A 20,657-nucleotide genomic window follows, 5' to 3' on the forward strand; every position below is an offset into this window, starting at 1 on the left:
CAGTGTGAGAAACTTCCTCGCAGCGTTTCTGCGTCGTCCCGGCTGAAGTGTTGTCATCCCAGGCTGCTTTGCATGACAATGCCCCGGGCTCTAATTATGCACAAGGATGCTAATGGGCACCGAGCGGGCTGGATCTCCATGGGAAAACTATCTGTTTGCGAGGGGCGGGGGGGAGCAGGGAGAAAGAAAATCCACCCAAACAAAATAAACCATGACAGTTCGGGAAGGGAGGAGGAACGGGGGCGAGGAAAGGGGACGGGAGGGAGGCAGCACTGGGGTTGAGGAAGGCAAGTCTGAAGCTAATAGGGCAAGGAAGACAGCAACCTCCACTGTGTCCTCCCGAGTCTTGGAATCATTTTCCATATTCCTCTCCTACTCTGAGAAGGTTAAAGTGACTCTGGAATGGGCAGTGTTTGGAAATGGTTGGATGGAGCTGTCCTGGGTTTCCAGGAGCGTAAAATGACAGAGATGTTGAATATCCATCCAAAGTGGGGCGAGTGGGACAGAGAAACCCACGTTACCAGGGCCTGCCACAGGCTGGGCCCTGAGGCCTGGGGTTTGGCATCTCCAGGAAAGCAGATAAAGTTGCTGGCGCTCCCTGAAGAGCTGTGGAAGGTGCCTGATGCACCTGACACCTGCCCTGGGTTGTGAGAAACGCTCGGCAGGCCCGGGATGGAGCTGCCCAGGGTGCAGGGCACTTATCAACCCTCACTGAAAGGCTCCCACACTGAATGAAAGCAAAGAGCCAGGTGCAGGAGCCTAAGGAGCTTAAAGCTCTCCCTCTCTGCCGGTGTTGATGGAGTCATCTGGCTTTAATGACACTGCTTTACCCACTCCACTGGTGTTTAAAAAGGGGATGGATTTTAATGTCCAGCTTACAGGGATCATGTCTGGGTTATTCCTTTCCAACCTCCCTGTGCACCATGAGAGTCCTGGGTGAGGGCAGTCCCCAACCAGACACCACCAGCTGCTACCACCAGAGCAAACTGGAACTATCTTGGCTGCTTCTTCCTTGCTCTGAGCCCTGAGAGTGGCAGGGGTGGACCACGCTTAGTCTGTCAGGGTAGAACTTCTTTAGGAGCGGCTGAGGGAGCTGTGGGGGGGCTCAGCCTGGAGAAAAGGAGGCTCAGGGGGGACTTTCTGTCTCTGCAGCTCCCTGACAGGAGGGGGGACCCGATGACAGCCCGAGCTGCCAAGCACCCTGGCCCCACAGTGCGGGAGAGATGCCTTATTGTTTGATCTGGCTGTGAGACAGATTAGCAGCCCCAGGTGGAAAGTCATAATCTGCATTTAAATGGGCCGGTTATAAAAGGTGGGGAGCGCAGGAGCCCGCAGCATTGAGCTGTGTCTTTAGGACTCCCTAATCTCTCTTTATTTTCTCCCCAGCCTGACCTGGGGGCACAGTTTCTAATTACCAGGTCACCCTGCTAATATTGTCATTTCCAGCCAGTGGGTGTGAAACCATGGCAACGCCACATTTGCTTCCAAGTTTCTAGAGGAATAAAATTTGCCTTTTAATCACAGAAAATGACTGGGTGTCTCCCCCCTGCCTCAGCCCCCCAGCCCAACTTACTCCTCGCTGATGCAATTCATTATGGGGGCTTTTAAAAGGTGGTTCAGTTGGGACCTTTCTGGAGCTTCACCTCGTGGCTGTGGCCAAAGATGAGGGACTGAAGTCTTGCTCTGTGAGATGTAGGATCCATGTAGGCTGGTTTGGATGCTAAAACTTCCTTAAATGCTGTTCATAGAATCACAGAATGGTTTGTGTGGGAAGAGACCTTAAAGCCCATCCAGCTCCACCCTGAGTTGGTAAAAGAGGGAGAAGTGGGTACTGGACATCCTGAGTTATAGGGATGGAGCCACTCATCACACTGCAGGGATCTCCATGTGCACCTGGTTAGTCTGGCTCAGGTGGGAGGTGACCCCTGGGATGGTGGCTCCAACTCATGGAATTCACCTTCCAGCTTGGGAAAAGCCCATGGAGAACCAGGATGCAACAGGGCTGGTGTGGGGAGTGCATTCAATGCTCTGTGGTATGATGCCATTGGGTTCTCATCCTTTATGTGTCTCTGGTAGTTTGGGGCTTCAAAATCCACATCTTCCTCTCCCTCACCTGCCTTGCAACTGCTAAACCAAAGGTGTGTTCAGCCTGGGGTTTGTCTTCTTGGAGAAGTTGATAAAAACTTGATTGGCATGGCTCAAAGAGCTCCAAAGCTCAGAGAGGCTGGGGTCCAGCTTCCAAGGGCTGGACTGGCAGTTCTGTGGGATCCCTGGTAAAAGTCTGCCCCAGTGTTGGGAGAAATTCAGGTCAGGTCTGGACTGAAACTCTGCCCCTCAGGCCTTCCTCCTGGCTCTGCTCGAGGCTTTTGCTGGGATTCTGAGGCAGTTTCGAACTCTCAAAGTGAGTCAGACGTGAACTGGAATCACATTTTAAGGTGATTTTCCAGCTGACAGGAGTAGGTTAATTGTAAACTGTCTACTGAAGCTTTAAAACTCCTGTCCAGCCTTATTATTAGCAGTTTAAAATTTATGGAGCGAGACTTTGCTTGGTGATAGTTGGTTTCTGCCCAGACGACGTGTGCAATTAATCCCCACGCTGTGAGAAGGAAAATCAAATATAAAGCTTTTTCCACCCCCCTCCTTTTCCCTCTGACACATCTCGGGGTGTGGAGGGGACCTGGGAGGGATGTGGGGCAGAAAAGCTGTCCTACCTGAACTGGAGGACCACGCGTGAGTTGTCACCCTGGACCCTGAGGGTTAAATCCTATTCAGTGTGAAAAACTTTGTGTTGGAGGGAACTCCAGCCTGGGGACTCAACCAGTCCCCTGAGACTGGGAAATTTGGTGGATCTGGAATCTGTGGAGTGTGGAGTCTCATGGGATTTTTAAGAAGGATGATGGAGGTGATATCAGAGCAGGAGTTGGATCTCCTCAGTCCACCGAGCCTGGGAAATTTGACGTGGACCTGGAATTTGTGGAGTGCAGAGCCCCGTGGGATTTTTAAGAAGGATGCTGGAGGCGTTGCCAGGGCAGGGGTGGGATCTGACCTGTTGCAGGGCAGGGGATGGGGCTGAGTTGCCACCACCCTGGTTTCTCCCCCCGGTCCCTCTGCAGCTCTGACTGCGCGTGGGTGTTTTCCGCACGCGGCCGTCCCGGGACGGACACGCGTTGTTCAGCCTGTGGGTTTCCTCAAGCTGGAGCCACGGCCTTGTTGAAAATGCACTTATTTCCAGGCTGAATGGCTGCATGTGCCTGGCTGGGGCAGCCCCCGGGCCTGGCTGTGCCTCGCCGTGCCGGGTGGAGCAGCCGCGATGTTGGGTCTCGCTGCCGGAGCGCCGCGGTCACCGCGCTCCCGAGCAGCACAGACCCGGCCCTCAGACCTTCTCCCTGTGAAATGTTTCAGCCACTGGAAGCTGAGAGCAGCTCCCAGGCAGGTCGTTGATTAGAAATGTGGATTGGGAGGCTCGTTTCCCTTCCCTTGCCTTCGCCGAGTCGCTGTTATTTCTTATTTCAAACGTTTTTTATGGAGCCTCCCATAAACGTGACTTTGTTTTAACGGAGGAGTGACTCCCCTCCCCACCCCAGCTCTGCAAACAGTGCGGCTCAAAGCCCAGGCCGCTCGCCACTGATGGTCCCAGGCTCTGTGTGCATGTGTGTGCACACACAGGAGCAACACACACACACACACATATGGAATGAAAGTGGAATTTCACAGCCGCAGGGTTGGCTGAGCAGCTCTGATCCAGCTCCCTGTGCATGGGCCGGGCTCCTGGTGACTTCAATGAAGCCTGGCCTGGTTTATGAGCCTTGGGAGCGCAGCCTGAGCAGGGGCTGCTCCTATAAAGGCTATTGCCTGATTAGTAGTTGCATTACAATGGCACTTGAGGCCCGGATTGTGGCTCAGCGCCCCATTAGAGCAGTCCCTGTGCAAACACAGAGTAAAGGGGTGGGCTACGACCCAAGCAGGGGACAGCCGAGGTCTTTACAGCCCCCAGGGCACCCCAGGATTGATTATTTCTGTTACAGTAGCACTCAGGGCATGTCTGTGCCCACATGGATGTGGGCACCTGTGATGGCTGGGGCCCCTTCCTGGGAATTTTGGGATTGGTAGGATGGCAGGTGACACCAAGCAGGGATAGCTTGACCTGGGAAAGGCCATGTGGTGATGATCCACTCCTGCTCCAGAGGGGTTAATGCTGCAGTGGAGGGGGTTTTACCTCCCCTTAGGAGGGCAGATGGCTGGGGGAGCAGGAGGGATGTGTGGGAACCTCTTCCTCTCCTCCTGTCCTTGTCACAGCCAGAGAGGTAGGAGGTTGTGCCAGAGATGCTTAAGGCTTTTTTTTTTTGTTTTGTATCCTCCCTGATTCCTTGGACCCGTTTGCGCCCCGTGTCTCCAAGTTCTCCTCTTTTCCCACCTTTCCCGTCTTCACAGCATCGAATCCAAGCGTCTTAGCCAAATTTTTCTGGTGTCAGCAGAGAAAGGGGGCTTGTGTTTGTCCTCCCTTCCCGACACCTCTCCTGGGTGGCAGCAGTTCCCTGCTGGGAGCTGAGTGCGGTCCCCAGGGAGACAAACACCAGGCGCTGAGGGGGAAACTCAACTTGCTGCTTTCACTTTTACTTACAAACCTCTATCTCGCTGAACCACATGATTCCTGGAGCTGGGCCCTGAAAAGGGGAAAGACAACCCCCAGCATCACCTTGGCCGTGCTGATGCGTGGCTGGTCCGTGTCCCAAACGCTGCAGCTGGGCAGGAGCCGCGGCCGGTCCCAGGATCCCGGCACAGCACAGCTGGCTGCGAGCTTACCTTCCCTCTTGGAGAAAGCCCCGGCTTTTCGTGCGATGTCAACACCAACAGCTGGCTGAGGGAATGCGAACTGCAGCTCGCTTTGGGAGCAGCTGCCACCGCTGCAGGCGGCCGGCCCGGCACACCGGGGCATCACCGCGACCCGCCCGGGGGGCTGGGGCTGCGCCGTGGGGCTGCTTCGAAACTTCCCCCCCCAATTTTTTTATTTGCAATAGCTTATTTTTCTTTTCAATAGCTTGTTTTTCCTCTGCACCCGTGAAAAAAGGCAAACTCCTCGCTGAGCCAAACCGCGGGGGTGCAGAAGGACGAGCAGCCCCGGTGTGAGGCTCAGCCGCTCTCTGCCCACCCACCCCTCCACCCCCGAGGCTCTCTGCAGGTTCCTGGGGGCTCCCCTGTGCCCCCCACCCCCCGTGCCCCACTGCAGCCGCCCTTATCTCCGCGGCTCAAACCTGCCCTGCAGCATTGTGCGAGTTCCCTTCGGTTCCTTTATTATTTGTCTCCCCACCCCTCCTGCTCTGCTTTCTAGCACACGGAGCCCTGAAGCTGCCAGGCTTTTCCAGCATTTTTCTCCCCCTGGGTGTCCCTTCATCCCCCCCCCAGCCCGTGCAGGGCGCAGCCCCCCGGAGCCGTGGGTGGGCAGGAAGTTTGGAGCTGCACAGGGACCCGCATCCAGCTTTGGCTTTTCCGAGTGGAGGCCAAGAGCATTAAAGCCCACACCATGAGTAAACAGTGCAGAAATTACAGGTCCAGGGCTGGGTCATGAGCTTTGCTCTTTTGGTTGCTTGTGAGGAAGATATCCCCGGGATGCTTCCGGTGGGAAGGTGGAGCTCGTGGAATGGGAGAGAGAAGGGAGCCAAGCAGGGCTGTGTTGGGACGGCAAAGCCACCGCACCCCCCCCCGGGAGCAGCTGGGGCTGTGCTGGGCTGCCTGCTCAGGGTCTGGCAGGGATCCCTGCTGGATCCCACGCAGACATCCCTGCTGGACCTGCCCCACTCCCACCCTCCGGCCCTCGCTGCACCCAGTGCAAACAGGGGGAGGGATGTGAAGGGTCCCTGCTGACCCAGACTCCTGGAGAGGCAGGCCACCGCCATCCTAATTTTGGGACGTTTTCCAGCGTGTTGCTGGGTAACAGCCCATCCCACCCACACGAGCATCGGAAAGGCGCTGTCTGGTTTCTGGGATCGCCTCGGCGGTGCCGTGCTGGCCCTGGCCCCGCCGAGCTCTCCCCGAGGCTCCTCGGCACAACTGCGGGGCCGTGTTTGTTCTTTTACCCAAAGAAGCGGCAAAGCCAAAACCCGCAGCGGGCAAAGTCCGACGGGGGGCAGGGGAAACCCTCCGTGTGCTGCGGAGAAACACCCGGGAACGGAGCGTTCCCAGCCCGCCGTGGATGGCACAGGTGGAGTGACACCGACCCCAGCTAAAGCTCAGAGTAAATGAATCCCTGGCAGGGAACCGGCTGAAGTGTAAAAACATCTCCCACCGGTGTGCAGGCTTTGTGTGGCGGCCTTGAGCTCCGTGTGCTGCAGTGAGCTGTGTCCCAGGCTCCAGGGCAGCTCTCACTGCTGGGATCAGAGTGGCTTTTCAGCCAGGGCAAGAGTCCAGAGAGGACAAACTGCTGGCAAAGTGGTGTTTGAGCAGTCTGGGGTGATGGGGGTGTGTGCTGTGCCTCGAGGGGCCCCACAGCAGCTCAGCTCTGGTGTTGGGGCTGCCCTGTGCCAGCTGCTGCTCCTCGTGGAGTCTGGGGCAGGCTGGGACGTTTTTGCAGGAGTTTTCACATGTGAAAACCATGGCCTTGGAGGGACAGTCGGGGAGGGGACCTGCAGAGACTTGTGTCACCAGCGAGCTCTGCAGTGACAGCAGCAGAGGGGTGAGGTGGCAAAGCCACGGGCTGGGGCCTGCCCAGAGCACCCTGAGCTGCCTCAGAGGACCAGTGGGGGGGTAGAGACTATGTAGGGTTGGATTAGTGATTTATTTGGCATGGATCTGATAGGAAAAGCAATGTTTGGCTGAGCTGGGGGGGTGTTTCCTTCCTGGAGTGTCTGTGCTGTGTCTCTGGGGGACCGTGGCTTGGGGATGAGCAGTGACATTGATCCTTGAGGATGATACACGTCCTGCTCAGCTCTTCAGGAGATTTTGGCTTTTTGCTCAGTCTGGGCTGATGGGGTTGTACTTGGGAGGATTGGAGGATTGCAGCAGTTTTATGGGAATGACCTGAGAGCCTTTCCCCTCATCTGGTGCTCAGCATCCCCCCCAGCCAGGCAGCTCAGAGCAGACAACCCAGGGAGAGGGGTCAGAGCCAGTGGGGCTTGGGGACAGCTGGAGCTCAGTTGTCGCCTCTGGAGCTCACTCCCTGAACTGTCCAGTCTGGTTTTACTCATCTCCAGCTCCCATTTATCCCCTGGCTCTGGTTTCCTTGGGATGCTGAGCTCAGGACCTGCCCTGATAAAAGAGGGGGGGACGCCCCAAACCCCATCAATGAACCCAAAACCATCCTGGGGCTCCAGCTTGGCCCCAGTGCTCCTTGGAGGCTGATAATGAATCAGACACCTGGGGCATCATTTAACTTTTAATACAATGTATATTTATTGCAAACAATAATATACAAAAAAAAAAAAAAAAAAAAAAAGGTAAGTTTCACAGAGAGAAGGATCTTGCAAACAAACCAAACCAAACTTACCTAAAGACAAAATATGATTTAAATGACAGGTCTTTTAAGTTACAGAAATACTTTAAAAAGATCTGCTTTTATACAGAAATAGAAAGATGCCATATTATAAGAGTGCTTTAAGATTTTTTTTCTCTTCTACTGAATCCCTAAAAAAAAAAATTGTTAACAAATATATCATTTTTTTTAAATAAAAAAAGTTTGCTGTCTTTTTTAAAAAGCAATCCTTAACTGTTCAGCCACAGCTTCACCAAAGTCAGTGTCCCCCCAGCTCTGAAGGCAGTTTTGGGGGGTGGAAGGCTAAAACGGAGCCACCCCCGGGCAGGGCCGGGGCCTTGGGTCTCGTCCTCGCACGAGCTCGTGTGTCCCAGAGAGCTGAGGCAGAAAACAAGGCAAATGATTCAGTGATACGCTACATTTGCAATCTTTAGTTTGTACAAATCTTATTCTTTTTTTTCCAGTTTATCCTTAAGACAAAAGAAAAAAAAAAGAAAAAAAAACCAAAACCAAAAAAAGGAAGAGCACAAGTTTGTACAAACCCAGGACACAGATTCCAAAAAGAATAATAATAATAATAATAACAACAACGACAAAAAAAAGAATTAAAGAGATAAATAAAGGACTGGTTACAGTTTAAGACCATAATTTAACAGGCACGGTTACCTTCCAAATAATGCTCCGACTAATGCAATCGCTTTTGAAAGGACTTAAACCAGAGGGGAGATCAAACCAAAAAAAAAAAACGAGGGAAATTGTGATTAAAAACTGCTCTTCTCCCAAAATAAATAATTTAAAATATCTGTGACGTCCTGCAGGCAGAGAGGAGCCCCTGGATGGGCTTTGCATCAGGCCGGGGGTGCCCGGAGGAGGTCGAGCTGAGCCCCCCCAGCCCAGGGACAGGCAGAGCTGGCCCCGGTGACTCTCACAGGGCTGTTTTAAGGCTTCTCCCCAGCACCTCGGGCTGCTTGGGAGCAGATTTTTGCTTTTAATTTTTCTTTTGTTTGTTTGTTTGTTTCTCTTAAGGCTCAAGGTTGTTAAAAAATAAAGTGAAACTCTTCTCCTGGCTGGTTTTCGCTCTTGAGTTAGAAAAATAAAGCCTCTCCCGTGCTGGTCCCTGCGCAGTCTCAGCGCTGCCCACGTACAGAGCTTGGTTCCCAGGTCCAAAGCACGCTGGTTTAGTTTTATTTTTAGAGGAAAAAAAAAAAAGACACTTATCTATACAAAAATACCTCTGACTGCAAGAAAGCCTAGCGCTGCTCCACTAAGTGTCATTTTTTTTTTTCTTTTTAGCTGTTGGAAAAATAAGAGCCTTTTCAAAAAAATCTCTAAAAAATACGTATAAATCCCCTCGAATTGGTAACGAATCATACACAGTACATACTAAAAATATTTAAAATAGAGAATATTCCTCACAGAGGACTCTGAGTTTTCTCTTTTTTTTTTACCCCCCATTTTTTTTCTTTTTTTTTTTTTTTCTTTAATTACTGCTAAAAAAAAAAAATTCATTACAAAAGTCCAAGAGAACAAGACAGCTGGGTGGGTTGGGTAGGAATCTCCTCTCCATGCTGGAAGCAGAGTTCAAGTCCAGTCCTTGGCAAGCGTGTACCGAGTTTTGCTGGCTCTCAGCGGGGCCTGGAGGATGCTGTAGTGCAGAAGGCTCGAGGCGCTCTCTCCTCCCCGCCAGCTTTCACTTGAGCGTCTTTTTTTTAATCATTATTTCAATTTCAGAGAAGGAAAAAAAAAAGTCTGAGGAAGTTCCTCTCGCTGCTTTCACGCTTTTCTGATTCTTTTATTTTGTTTTGTTTTATTTGTTGTTGTTGTTTTTTTGTTTTTTTAAATTTCTTTTTCTTCTCTCCCGCTTTTCTCCGCGGCTTTAGGGCCTGGTGAGCTGCGTGTAGACGGGCTGTTCCCAGTGCTGCGGGCTGTGGGTCTGGGGGATGGAGGGGACCCCCGAAGTGTCTGCAATGGGGGTGTACATGGGGCGCTGCGTGGGGTTCATGTAGGTGAAGGTGGAGTAGAGGCCGCTGCCCTGCCCCGCGGCGTGGCTGTAGTAGGAGCTGGAGTTCTGGTGGTCGGTGTAGTCGTACTGGGAGCGGGTGATGGTGGGGTAGGACGAGCTGTAGTGCTGCAGGTTGAAGGAGCTGTAGTTGATCTGCTGCGGGGAGTGCTGCTGCTGCTCGCTGTAGTGGCTGGGGCTGAGCTGCTCCGTCTTGATGTGCGTCCTCTGCTGCGCCGCCGGGCCCTGCTCCCCGCTCAGCGCCGGCAGCCCGTGCTGCGCCGGGGGCTGCGGCTGCGCCGGGGGCTGCGGCGGCTGCGGCTGCTGCTTGGACATCCACACGTGGCCGGCGCCGGCCGGGGAGCCCGACGTGCTGCTGATGCCGTAGGTGCCCGTGTAGGTGACCTGGCCGGGCTGGCCGTGCGCGGCCGGGCCCCCCGGGTGCCCGTTGGGCGGCAGGTACTGGTCGAACTCGTTGACGTCGAAGGTCTCGATGTTGGAGATGACGTCGCTGCTCAGCTCCCCGATGTCCACGTCTCGGAAGTCGATGTGGGGGGGCTGCCGGCCGCCTTCGGGCAGGGGGCGGCCCTCCCGCTTCAGGTCCTGCTTGCCCGGCTGCGCGTCCGTCTTGGGGGTGGTGGGGGGCGTGGGGGGGCCCTGCGATTGCCCTGTGGGAGGAAGGAAGGGGGACAGGGGTGAGGGGGGTGTCGCTGTGGTAAGGCAGTCAATGGTGAACCCACCCACGGGGGGCAGGGGAACAGGGGCTGCCGCTGTGTGGGGGGCACAGACCTGAGCCCTGTCAGCACCAGCCTCCTGCGCCGGGTGAAACAACTGAGCCCTGAGACACGAGCCGTGACGTGGGCCAAAGTTTTTAGGGTGCTTTCTATTTATTTATTTATTTGTTTAAAAGTGCAACTTTCCCACGTGCAGTGGGGGGTGGAAGTGGCTGCAGTGGCACGTGCCCGTGCCACGGGCAAAGCTTGTGGGCAGCTCTGCCCCCTCTCCTGATGCAGCTGCCCCACCTTCTCACTGCATCTCTGGGTCTCCTTTTCCCTCCCTTGCCCAATCCCAGCTGGTTCGGGCTGCAACTTTCCTTAGGTAGCTTAGGTAGCTGTAGCTGCGCCTGTCTCCCCCTCAAAACGCCTCGTGGGTGCGTGGGTACCTACCCGAGTGCTCCCCGGGGGAGTGCACCTCGCTGATGCTGGAGGACGACTGCGGGGAGTCGGCCTGCAGCGCCTTGAAGATGGCGTTGGGGGAGATGTGGGTCTGCTCCGAGCCCTCCTCCTGCTCCGACTGCCCGTTCTTCACCGACTTTCTCCGCCGCGGCTGGTACTTGTAGTCGGGATGGTCCTTCTTGTGCTGCACCCGCAGCCGCTCGGCCTCCTCCACGAAGGGACGCTTCTCGCTCTCGTTCAGCAGCCTGGGGGGGCACAGGAGGGATGTGAGGGGTCAGTTGCGGCTCAGGGGGGGCATTAGCGCGTTAAAACCAGCTCACGTCGCTCCCCCGGATCCCCCCACTGGCGATGCAAAGCCCCCCAAGGTGCTGAGCCCCCTGCCTGGGGCACTCGCTGGTTGTCACCCCTCAGGTCGCTTCAGTGGAAGGACGAGAGGTGCAGGAGCTGCACCGGGGTCCAGCCCTCGCCCTCCCCACCCCGTGGGCACATGTCCCTGTCCCCAGGTGCTTTGGGGACAGCCCCATCGCTGCCTGCCAGGGCCAGGTTTGCTCACCCATTTCTCCTCCTGCCACAAATTTAGGATTTCCCCCCCTCCCGCCCCCTTGTGCAGTCAGAGTGCGTGTCGGCCAGGTGACTCACTTGCCTTCTGTTTTCTCCCCTCCCTGCCTTATTTTGGCAGTCGGAGGGCACCCGGCCATGCGCCACTCGCCGCCGCCACCCACCCGCCCGCCACCGGGGCTTGGCACCGCCGCCCCCTCCCGCATCGCCCCTCCCGCACCCCCTCCCCTCCCGGGCCGAGCTGATGCAATCCCCAAACCCATCATTTCCTCCGGACCCGGGAGCACAAACAAACAGCGGCCGGGGCAGCCCCCGCTCGCACGGCCCGGGGGGCTCCGCCAGCCCCCGCACGGTCCCCCTCCACCCCGAGCATCGCTCGGGCAAAAGAAATCACTTCCAAGACCAGAAGGCGGCCACGCGGAACCGCTTTCCCTGGTTTCCCCCTACTATTCTGGCTTCTCCTGCGCCAAGCAAGTTCGCCAGCACATGCAAAAGTTTTCAGCGACTCTTCCAGGCTGGGAACATCCTCTCCCTCCCGTGAGCGCTGGTCCAGGCTGGAGCGGGCTCTGCATCCGCAGCCCCCGCAGCATCCCGCGGTCCCCCCGCCCCAGCATCATCCCGCGTCCCGGCCCCGCGCTCACCTCCAGAGCTTGCCCAGGGTCTTGCTGAGCTCGGCGTTGTGCAGATGCGGGTACTGGTCCGCCAGCTTCCTGCGGGCCGCCTGCGCCCACACCATGAAGGCGTTCATGGGTCTCTTCACGTGCGGCTTGTTCTTGCTGGAGCCGTTCACCCGCACCGGCATCGGCACCAGCGTCCAGTCGTAGCCCTTCAGCACCTGGCTCACCGCCTCCCGGATGCACACCGGGAACTTGTCTTCGTCGTTCTCCTTCTTCAGGTCCGTGTCCCCCTTGGGGAAGGTGTTTTCTTGGGGTCTGGTGTTCTCCGTGTCCGACCCGGATCCAGAGGGACAGGGGGACCCGGCGGAGTCATCCGACATGGTGGGGCTGGGGGCGTCGGAGATACATTTGTCCTGCTCTTCTGTCATTTTCATGAAAGGGTCGAGGAGATTCATGCGAGAAAGCGGCCGAGGGGGGGATCAAGGGACGAAAAAAAAGTTTTGCTTTTTTTTTTTTTCTTTAAAGAAAACTGAAAAATTCGAGGGCTAAGTGGGCGGGGAAGAGTTAAAAAAAGGAAGAGTTTAAAAAAAAAAAAGGGCAAAACTTAGGGAAGAAACGAAGCGGCGGGGGAGGGGGGGTAAGAAAGAGTCGGGAAAAAAATTAGGGAAAAAAAAGAGAATAAGGATAAGAAAAAAAAAAGTTGGCGAAAACTTTTTTTATTACTTTTCAGTCAAAAAAAAAAAAGGGAAAAAAACCCTCCAAAAAATTCCAAAACGAGAAGGGGAAGAAGAAGAAGGAGAAAACTTTTTTTTTTTTTTTCCTTTCCTCTCCGTGCGCCAGGGCCCCGTGTTCGCTGCTGAAGGGGGGCAGGAGAATAGGGGGGAAAAGGGAAGGTTGGGGAAAAGGGCAGCCCCGCCGGTCTCCAGCGCGGGCTCTGCGGCTCTTTGCGCGGGGGCCGCGCCTTTAAGAAGCGGGACCCCCCCCCCCCCTCCCCTTCCCCACCACCCGCGCGGGGCCGCGCGTGGGGGTGGTGGAGTGGGAGGCCGAGATCAGCCAATGGGGGCGCGGCGCGCGGGGGCAGCGGAGGCGGCCATTGGCTGGGAGACGGGGGAGGGAGGGGAGCGCGCGGAGGGGGCGGGGCTTCTGCGGGGAGGGGAAGCGGGAGGGCCGCGGGAGCGCGCGTGGGACACCCCTTTCCCTCCCCTTTCCCTCCCCTCCTTCCCCCCAATTCCCTCTTATCCCATCCCATCCCAGTCCTGCAGCTCCCGGGAAAGCAGCAGCGATGGGCAGAGCGGAGCGGGGAGTACCCCCGCTCCGCTCTGCCCATCGCTGCTGCTTTCGTCGTGTTATTGGGGGTCCCCGCGAATTATTCCCCCCTCGGTGTCGGCGGGACCCGCGCCCGTCCCGAGAGGGCGCCAGAGGCTCAGGAACGGCTCAAAGGGAGCGGGGGTTGGCGGGGGATTGGGGGGGAGGGTGTCGGTCCGTCCCGTCCTGGTGCCGCCCCCGCCGGGGCGGAGGGGGTGGTGGTGGTGGGGGGGAAAGCTAAACTACCCCCAAAAAATACCCCGAATCGCTTTTTTTTTTTAAATTTAATTTAATTTTTTTCCCCGCTTTTTAAAAAGTTTTTTTGGGGGCGTCCCGCGCTGCGACACCGCCGCATCCCCCCTTTATTATTATTATTATCATTATCATTATTACTATTTCTCTTTATAACTCCATTTATTATATGCTGATACAATATCGCTTTATATTTATTCCTGCATATCTGTTTCTCAGCCCGCTGGTCCCGTCTCGTCCTTCCCCGCGGGGGCCGGACCGGGCTCGGCTTTCCCGCATCTCTTTCCCGCATCCCCGTCCCGCACCAGCCCACGCTGGAGCCCCCGCGGCGGGGGAAGGAGCGGCCTCCACCCTCCTTCTTCCAAAAAAAAAAAAGTTTTGCCGAGTTGCCCGACTTTTTTTGTCACCGAAACAAACCGGCATAAGCGAAGGAGCGCCGGGAGCTTCCCGGCGTTATCTGCGGATGAACGCAAATAGTTCTCTCAATAGAAATAATCTTTATGGGTTTCTGTGGATCACACGGTCTCATTTTCACGAGCAAACGGCTCTTCCGCGCGGATAAGGATTAAACCTGAGGGATGCTGGATGCGGAGGGGTCACTCTAAGTCGTTATCTAGGTGGGCAGTAAAGCAGATCCCGTTTTGAAGGTCCCGGGAGGGGGGGATTTGGTGGGAGCTGCTGAGTGCGAAGGCAGCTCCAAGACAAGCTGCCCCCCCCTTCCCGCCTCCCTCCCCTTCGCCCTGGGCTCCGCAGCGTGGTCGGGGGGGAGAGACCTTCGCCTGGTTCTCCCTTTACAAACTACGCAGCCCATAATTTTTCATTTCAACTCGAGCGTTAAAGTTGGGGCTTTATCGAAGCTGCTTTAATTTGCTGCTTTAATTTGCAGCCTTTGTCCCGCCGGACAATCCTCGGGGCAGTGGCTGCTCGGGGCCGTGTCCCGGCGGGGATCCCCTATCGCGACTGTCGCCCCGTCACCTTAACGAGGGGGGTTGAAGGTACTGGAAACGGCACGTGAAAAAAAAAAAAAGTATATTAAAGAAAAAAAAAAAAGGAAAAAGGCAGCGGGGAAGGAGCTCTGAATAAATGCAGTTGAAACTTTCTCCCTGGTAGACCCTAGTTGTCTTTAGCTTTCCCTGAGATTATTATTTATTATTATTATCATCATCATCATCTTTTCTTTTTTTTTTTTTTTGCTTGCAAACTTTTGGGAAGTAGTTTTTTCTTTGGGTGAGTTTAAAGGTAAGTGTCTGTCCTCTTTCCAGAGCCTTTGTCTGAAGGAACAGGGGGACTGTGGGGTTTTTCCTCGTGAGAATTTTGGGTTTCTTGTGCCTGAAACACGGAGGACGCTTTTCCCAGCGTTATATTTCTTTACTTTGCTAAATATTCAGTGGTCCTGGAGAAGATCCGCTGAGTTTTGTATCGTTATTTGTGGTGAAACAGGCAAATTTAGAGCAAAAGAGGTAATTCTGAATGGTTTTCCCTTGGTAATTTCGGCTCTAGGCTAGTGCATGATGGAATTCAGCTCAACAAATCTCGTTTAATATATGTGTTTGTTATAGAACATCAAAGAAAACGCAGGCAGTAGATTGTTCTTATCTCAGCTGGAGCTGCTGTAGCAAAAATCTGAACAAATGTACCTGGAGGAGAAAAATATGGTGACAACAGATTGTTCCATGGCTTTGCTGCTGACTGGCAGAGATAAACACAAGAACAATTTGGGAGGATAATTGATTTAATGAAAAGTGTAATAATTAGAACATTTTTCATTCTGAAAGTCCATCTGCTGAAAGGGACTCTGCCTTTTCATCCCCGAACAGCCTGTTTTAACCAAAGAAAGTGGTTTGACAAGTTTGAACAATAAACAAAAGAGAAATGGGAAAGAGCTTTCCAGTTATTGCGTGTGATTTTATAATTTCTGGATTATTATTTTTAATTCCCGTTCGATGGACTATTTAGACAACGTGGACAAGCTGATTAATCACAGTCATTTCGCAGGGTTAGAAGTTTCCTTTGGAGCGGCTGAGCTGCTGCTGCTTTCCCGTCAGGATGGAAGTTTTCTTTTCTTTTGAAAGAATTAACATTGTTTTACCCTGAGTGGCGAGCTCAGATATCAGGAGAGATTGTTAGCGAGGATTAGAGCCCTCGTTTGATGGGGTTTTTTTCCCTGCCTCGTGCTAAATCAAATCACTGTTTTTTAGGAAATAATCTTCCCAAGTGGAGTGGAGGAGACGGGAGTTTCGGCAGCAGAGGGAACAGCACCGTGTGGGGCTTTTGGGGGGAGGTTTTTCCCTCAGAACTCACAGTATTGATGGGCATCAGATCACTTGTGCTGGAATAAGCTCTGGTTTGTTGGTGTTTGGTGGGATCTGGGGGGGTTTGATCCAGCTGCCTGATGAGGTCCAGCCTCTCCTCCGACCCCCCCGGCCATGGGGTGGGTGTTGGACAGGCGGCGGCTTCGCCAGGGATGTTGTGATGTCACCCCGTCCCCTCTGACCTCATATGGGCCAGCAGTGCCTGCCACAAACCTCTCTCCCCCAGTGGGTGAGAAATCCAGGGAGAAGCTGGAGCTGCCTCCCTGTCCAGGGAAAAACTTTCCCTGCTCACAGAGAGCAACGGGCGCAAGACGGGAAGGTTCGGCTCAGAGTGGAGATCTCTGAAACAAAGGCATTCCCGCACTATATCTCTCAATTTTGATACCAAAGCTGTATCAATCACTGATCAGCAGCACACAATGTGAAACTCCAGGTGGGACCATGCCTTTGACTTTATCCAGGATGGTTTTGTCCCGTGTCTTTGGACGCGGCTCTCGGCAGGGGAGGTGCTGATTGCAGGGTAATAATTATCGCTCCCTCTGTCCCCTGCTCCCAAACAGTGACATTTCATTCAGTGTGTGAGCAGTGCTGAGTCCCACCAACCACAACAGTACTCCCACACTTTGGCTTTTCCCCCTGTGCTGCAGGAGGGCTGTGAGCAGGGAGGGCTCAGCCGTGTCCTTTGTCGCCGCTCGACGTTCTCACGCGCGGCACAAAATGTTCGTGTTTGAGTCAATTTTTCTCCCATCCCCGCTTCTCCAGGGCAGGGATCCCACGTTGTGCCAATCCAGGTGTTGCTGTGTTAACACAGTATGGATTTCTCTCCCATGAAACTCATCCCAAGGACACGGGGTTGGTGCTGACCCCCTTCTGAGGCGGCCCTTGACACCATGTCATATTCCAGCTGGTCCAGAGGTGTTGGACACCTCTGCCACGGCCTCCCCAGCAGGGTTTGCACAGAGCTGTGCTCCTGTCCCTTTTTGTGCTGTATCTATTTATTTTTCAAAAGCCCCAGCGTTTCTCAGGCATATTCTGGCACGGCCTTATCAGAAGGTCATTGCACAGTGAAAAAAAAAAAAGGAGATAAAGGGCAGTAGCTGATGGGTGACGTACTGGGGGCAGAATTGTCTTTAATTTTGTAAATCCAGCAAAGAGTTCCATGGTATTTTATATTTATGTCGTTGTATTAATTTTTATAGTTTGTTTTTCTGCCTTGTGGTGCTAATACATGGCCCTCAAAAGCTGCTGCACCCCGAGCTGAAGACAACGCAGTGTGTGATTTAAGCTTGGCAAATCCTGACCTTGGAATGGGTGAAAAAACTGGAGGACAGGCACTTTTTCCCCCTTTTTTCTATATATAAGGTAACCAGGAGCCTGAAGAATCCAAGGCAAAGTGGCTGAAAGATATTTGGGTTTAAATCATGACTAAAAATCCCACCTTGATGGACTCGCTCTGTAGAGCGAAGTGAAAGCAGTTGAGGAGTTTCAGAGGAACGATCCCTGCGCTGTGGGGAAATGATCCCCATTATTTCCAGGCTGGGTGGCAGCGTTAATGTGACCACGTCTGTCTGTTTTAGCTATTAAATATCTGCACACTCATCGTGGCTGGTCAAGCAGCGGCGCTTGAAATCGTGTGGAGATTTATTTACCACTTAAAAAATCATCCTGGGAAGGCGAAGCTGCCGGGGGGCCAGATCCTGCTGGGGAGGGAGTCGGGATTAGGGTGAGTCCTGGAGGCGTCGGAAAAGGAATTGTGAGGAGAGAAAGGCTGTTTTCCCTTGGAAAAAAGCTTTGGAAGTGCAAAAAAATCTGAGAAAAAGAGGTGAAAAATGGGGATTTTTTTTGCTTTTCCACCAAGAAATACCAGTGCTGATGGGCAGCTCCCCAGTTTGCGGAGCTGCTCCCCCTCAGGGAAACCCAGGGGCGGATTTATCCTCACTCCCATTTTGGAGTCGGGATCTCCGAGCTCCGGAGGAGTTTGAACATTCCCTGGCTCCGGCACAGCCTCCACCATAGCGAGGAGAAAGAACCTCTTTGCTGTTCCCTTCCCTTTCTCCCACAGCTGGAAACCACCGCGCGCAACCTTGGACTTCACAAACGCTCTTGTTCTTTTTTTTTTTTTTTTTTCCCCACTTCTGGAGATTAAAGTGCTACATTTAGGGGGGGAATATTAATATATTTATTTATTTATCTATCTATCTATTTATTTATTTATCTATTTATCTATTTATTTGTTTATTTATTTGCTCGCAGGCGTTTTGGCTCCAAGCTCTGCAAGCTTGGCTAGATGGGAAAATTTATCCGTCTCGGTTAAATCGGGATGGAAATACCCTCCCCAAAGTGGCTTTTTTCCCTCCTTCCCAAAGGGATTTTTTTTTTCCTCCTAAGAGAAAAAGAGGAGCATTATTATAAATTTCTTCTTCTTCTTCTTCTTCTCCCCCCACTAAAGTGCACCCTTAACTTGTGGGAGTACTTTTGGCCTGAGCAGCGGTGCCTGTTCTGCTGCTGGCGGTGGCTTTGCCGTGTTTTCCAGGCACAGCATCCCCCGGATGTCAGCCAGGGCTGGAAGTGGTTCTCCATCAGATGCAAAGATAAATCAATCTGGTTCGAATCACTCGGGGGGGGGAAAGTGATCAAAGCCAAAAGCAAAGCTCCAGTAATGAGGACAAAGGACAGGGTTTTCATTCATAACAATGTGAGCTCTCCAGAAAAGGAAAAAAATCCCTGGGGGGAATGCTGGAAGCAAGTTGATCACCATCGTCTTCTCCCTGTTTTTGTCCATTTTTTTCTGTAAATGAATGGCACACCATCAGTGTCACAGTCTGTGGTCGCTGTGCCATCAGCCACACGTCCCCTCTGGGCGTCGTGAAACCTCTCTGGGCGAGGTTAAAGAGAAGCAGAATTTCTGCAGAAGGTACAAAACCCGCTTGATAAATTTAAAAAAAACCCCACCCCAATCTCTCCACTCCAACATAACCCCCTGGTGGATCCTGATTTTTACACCCCTCCAGCTTTATTTTGACCGTTTGTCCCACACAGCACCCCTGTGTGAGCAGCGGGTCGGGTGCAGCGTGAATTAACCCGCTGTGCGGACCCCGCGCGATGTTCCATCCTCACATCCACACAAATAAACGGCCGTAATTTTAAACCGGCCCTATTATGTTTTCCCAAGCAATAGTTCAAATTACACAGCCCAGCAACAGCTTACAAGAAATCCATCAGAACTGGAAAGGGGAATAAAACTGCCATTCTCTCTACCTGTTTGTGCAGCTCCTCGCTAATGCAGGGAGAGCCCGACTGTTTATTTGGAGAAGTAAAGTTGTGGAAATATACTTGGAGGGTGTAATGTGGACAGCACGTGTTTCTGGGAGCTACCTGAAGTCTGTGTCCTAATGGCTTGCAGATGTCCCTGGGTCACCGATTTCCTATGGGCCAGTGGCAGCGCCCACCCCTCCCGCTCGTCAAATTTAAAAGAGAAATTAAAAAAAAAAAAAAAAAAAGAAATGGGGAGGGTGGTGGATACGGGAGGAGGTTTGGTTGGGGAGGGGGGCCAGCTTCTGGAACTTGTAAAATTGTTTGTTTGGGTTGTTTCCAGCTCCCATCCCAGCGCTGCTCCTGAGTGATTTGGAAATTCTAGCTGCCAGGCCCATGTTGGGGTGGAACGATGATTTATTTGAAAAATAGAGAAATCTGCTATGGGATCACTTTGAGTTTGCTCAGGGTGGGGAGTTTATTTACACTGGGATTATTTATGTAAAAAAACCTGCAGTTTTCTCTACTGAGTAATAAACAGGGATTTGTTTTAGTTATATATATATATATTTAAAGACAGACTCACGTATGCAGGCAGCCCTAGAGCTGGGTCTTGCTGTCCTCTCTCTATGCCAAGTGCAGAACTTTGTGCCCAGGCACTGTATAAATATTTTATTTTGCATAGGCCATAAATCTTAAGACGTGTCTAAGAATTTAGATAATTTTTTGGTGGTTTGTGCTGTATTTCTGGCCCGGGGCTGTGGGGAAGGGGGTGCTCAGGTGTCTGCTTCCTTCTCGGTGTCTGGTTTTGAGTGAGTCCCATCCATCCCGTGCCCGATGCCACCCTGGGGGTGCCGAACCCACCACGCTCTGGGCTCGTTCTGCTGAAATTTGGGCCCAGTTTTCCCTGGTCTCTCTGCAGTTGGATGTGTTTGTGTCTCTCCATCCCTTAGGAATGGGATGCAGCCCCAGGAGTGAGCACTGAGCCTTTTCCCAGCTGCTGCCGAGTGTGGGACGCCGTTTTCCTGCTCCCCACGGATGCTGAGGGTGCAGCAGCTCCCAGCCTCCTTTTCCACTGGGAAAAGCCTTCCAAGGGATTTTTAAGGTGCCTGTTTTTGGTGGTGGCAGCTGGATGGCATTGCTGGCACCGGGCACTCAGGGCTGGTGGGTTGTTCCCAGCATCCCTGACACGTTCCCGAGGCTTCCCCCCTTGCCTTCCCGTTTTTTGCCCCGTGCTGGTAATTCCGTGGTGAGGACCACAAGGCTTGTCCAGGAGGTGCTGAAACGAAATTCCAGCTGATTTTAAATGCCTGCCCTGGGGCTGGACCCAGATCCAGCTCTCCATCCCATCCTGGAGGGACAAGAGGCAGGACAGCCCGGGAGCTGCTCGGGCTCTGGGCAGCCAAGAGGTGCTGCTTTAATTTCTCTCTGAATCACTCCATGATCCATAAACAGAACTGCTTTTTAATCAGTTTATTTATTTACTTTCCATTTAACAATTTGCAGGGGAGGAGCATTTGTTCAGTTTTCCTCCTACTTTGCTGGAGTGGCAAGGAAGCAGGAAGGGCTGTCGCAGGAGCAGCTTATGGTGAGAAGAAAAATAGCTTAACACTCCTGGTGTTAAAATTACTGGAGCAAAGGAGCAGGAGATAGAAAAGCAGAACTGGGGAGGGCAGGGAGTGCTGGTTTTTCTGAATCTGTCTCTCTACCTGCCTCTCCTAC

The 20,657-nt window shown here is 53.3% G+C and overlaps 2 protein-coding genes across 4 annotated transcripts in view; one reads left to right on the top strand and one right to left on the bottom strand.

The window, feature by feature from the left end:
* The window catches only part of SLC39A11 (solute carrier family 39 member 11), a 251,285-nt gene that overhangs the window by 182,898 nt on the left and 47,730 nt on the right, over nt 1-20,657 (top strand). The window lies entirely within an intron of this gene.
* Nucleotides 7,432-12,729, bottom strand: SOX9 (SRY-box transcription factor 9). Its single transcript, XM_050319219.1, has 3 exons — nt 11,839-12,729; nt 10,631-10,884; nt 7,432-10,132 (listed from the first exon to the last, which is right to left on the bottom strand). Exons 1-3 carry the CDS (start codon nt 12,267-12,269, stop codon nt 9,342-9,344), a joined length of 1,476 nt encoding a protein of 491 aa, XP_050175176.1. The 5' UTR covers nt 12,270-12,729; the 3' UTR covers nt 7,432-9,341.

This window comes from Myiozetetes cayanensis, unplaced genomic scaffold (genome assembly GCF_022539395.1).
Source record: "Myiozetetes cayanensis isolate MyiCay16 unplaced genomic scaffold, myiCay2020 scf22, whole genome shotgun sequence".
Classification (NCBI taxonomy): Eukaryota; Metazoa; Chordata; class Aves; order Passeriformes; family Tyrannidae; genus Myiozetetes; species Myiozetetes cayanensis.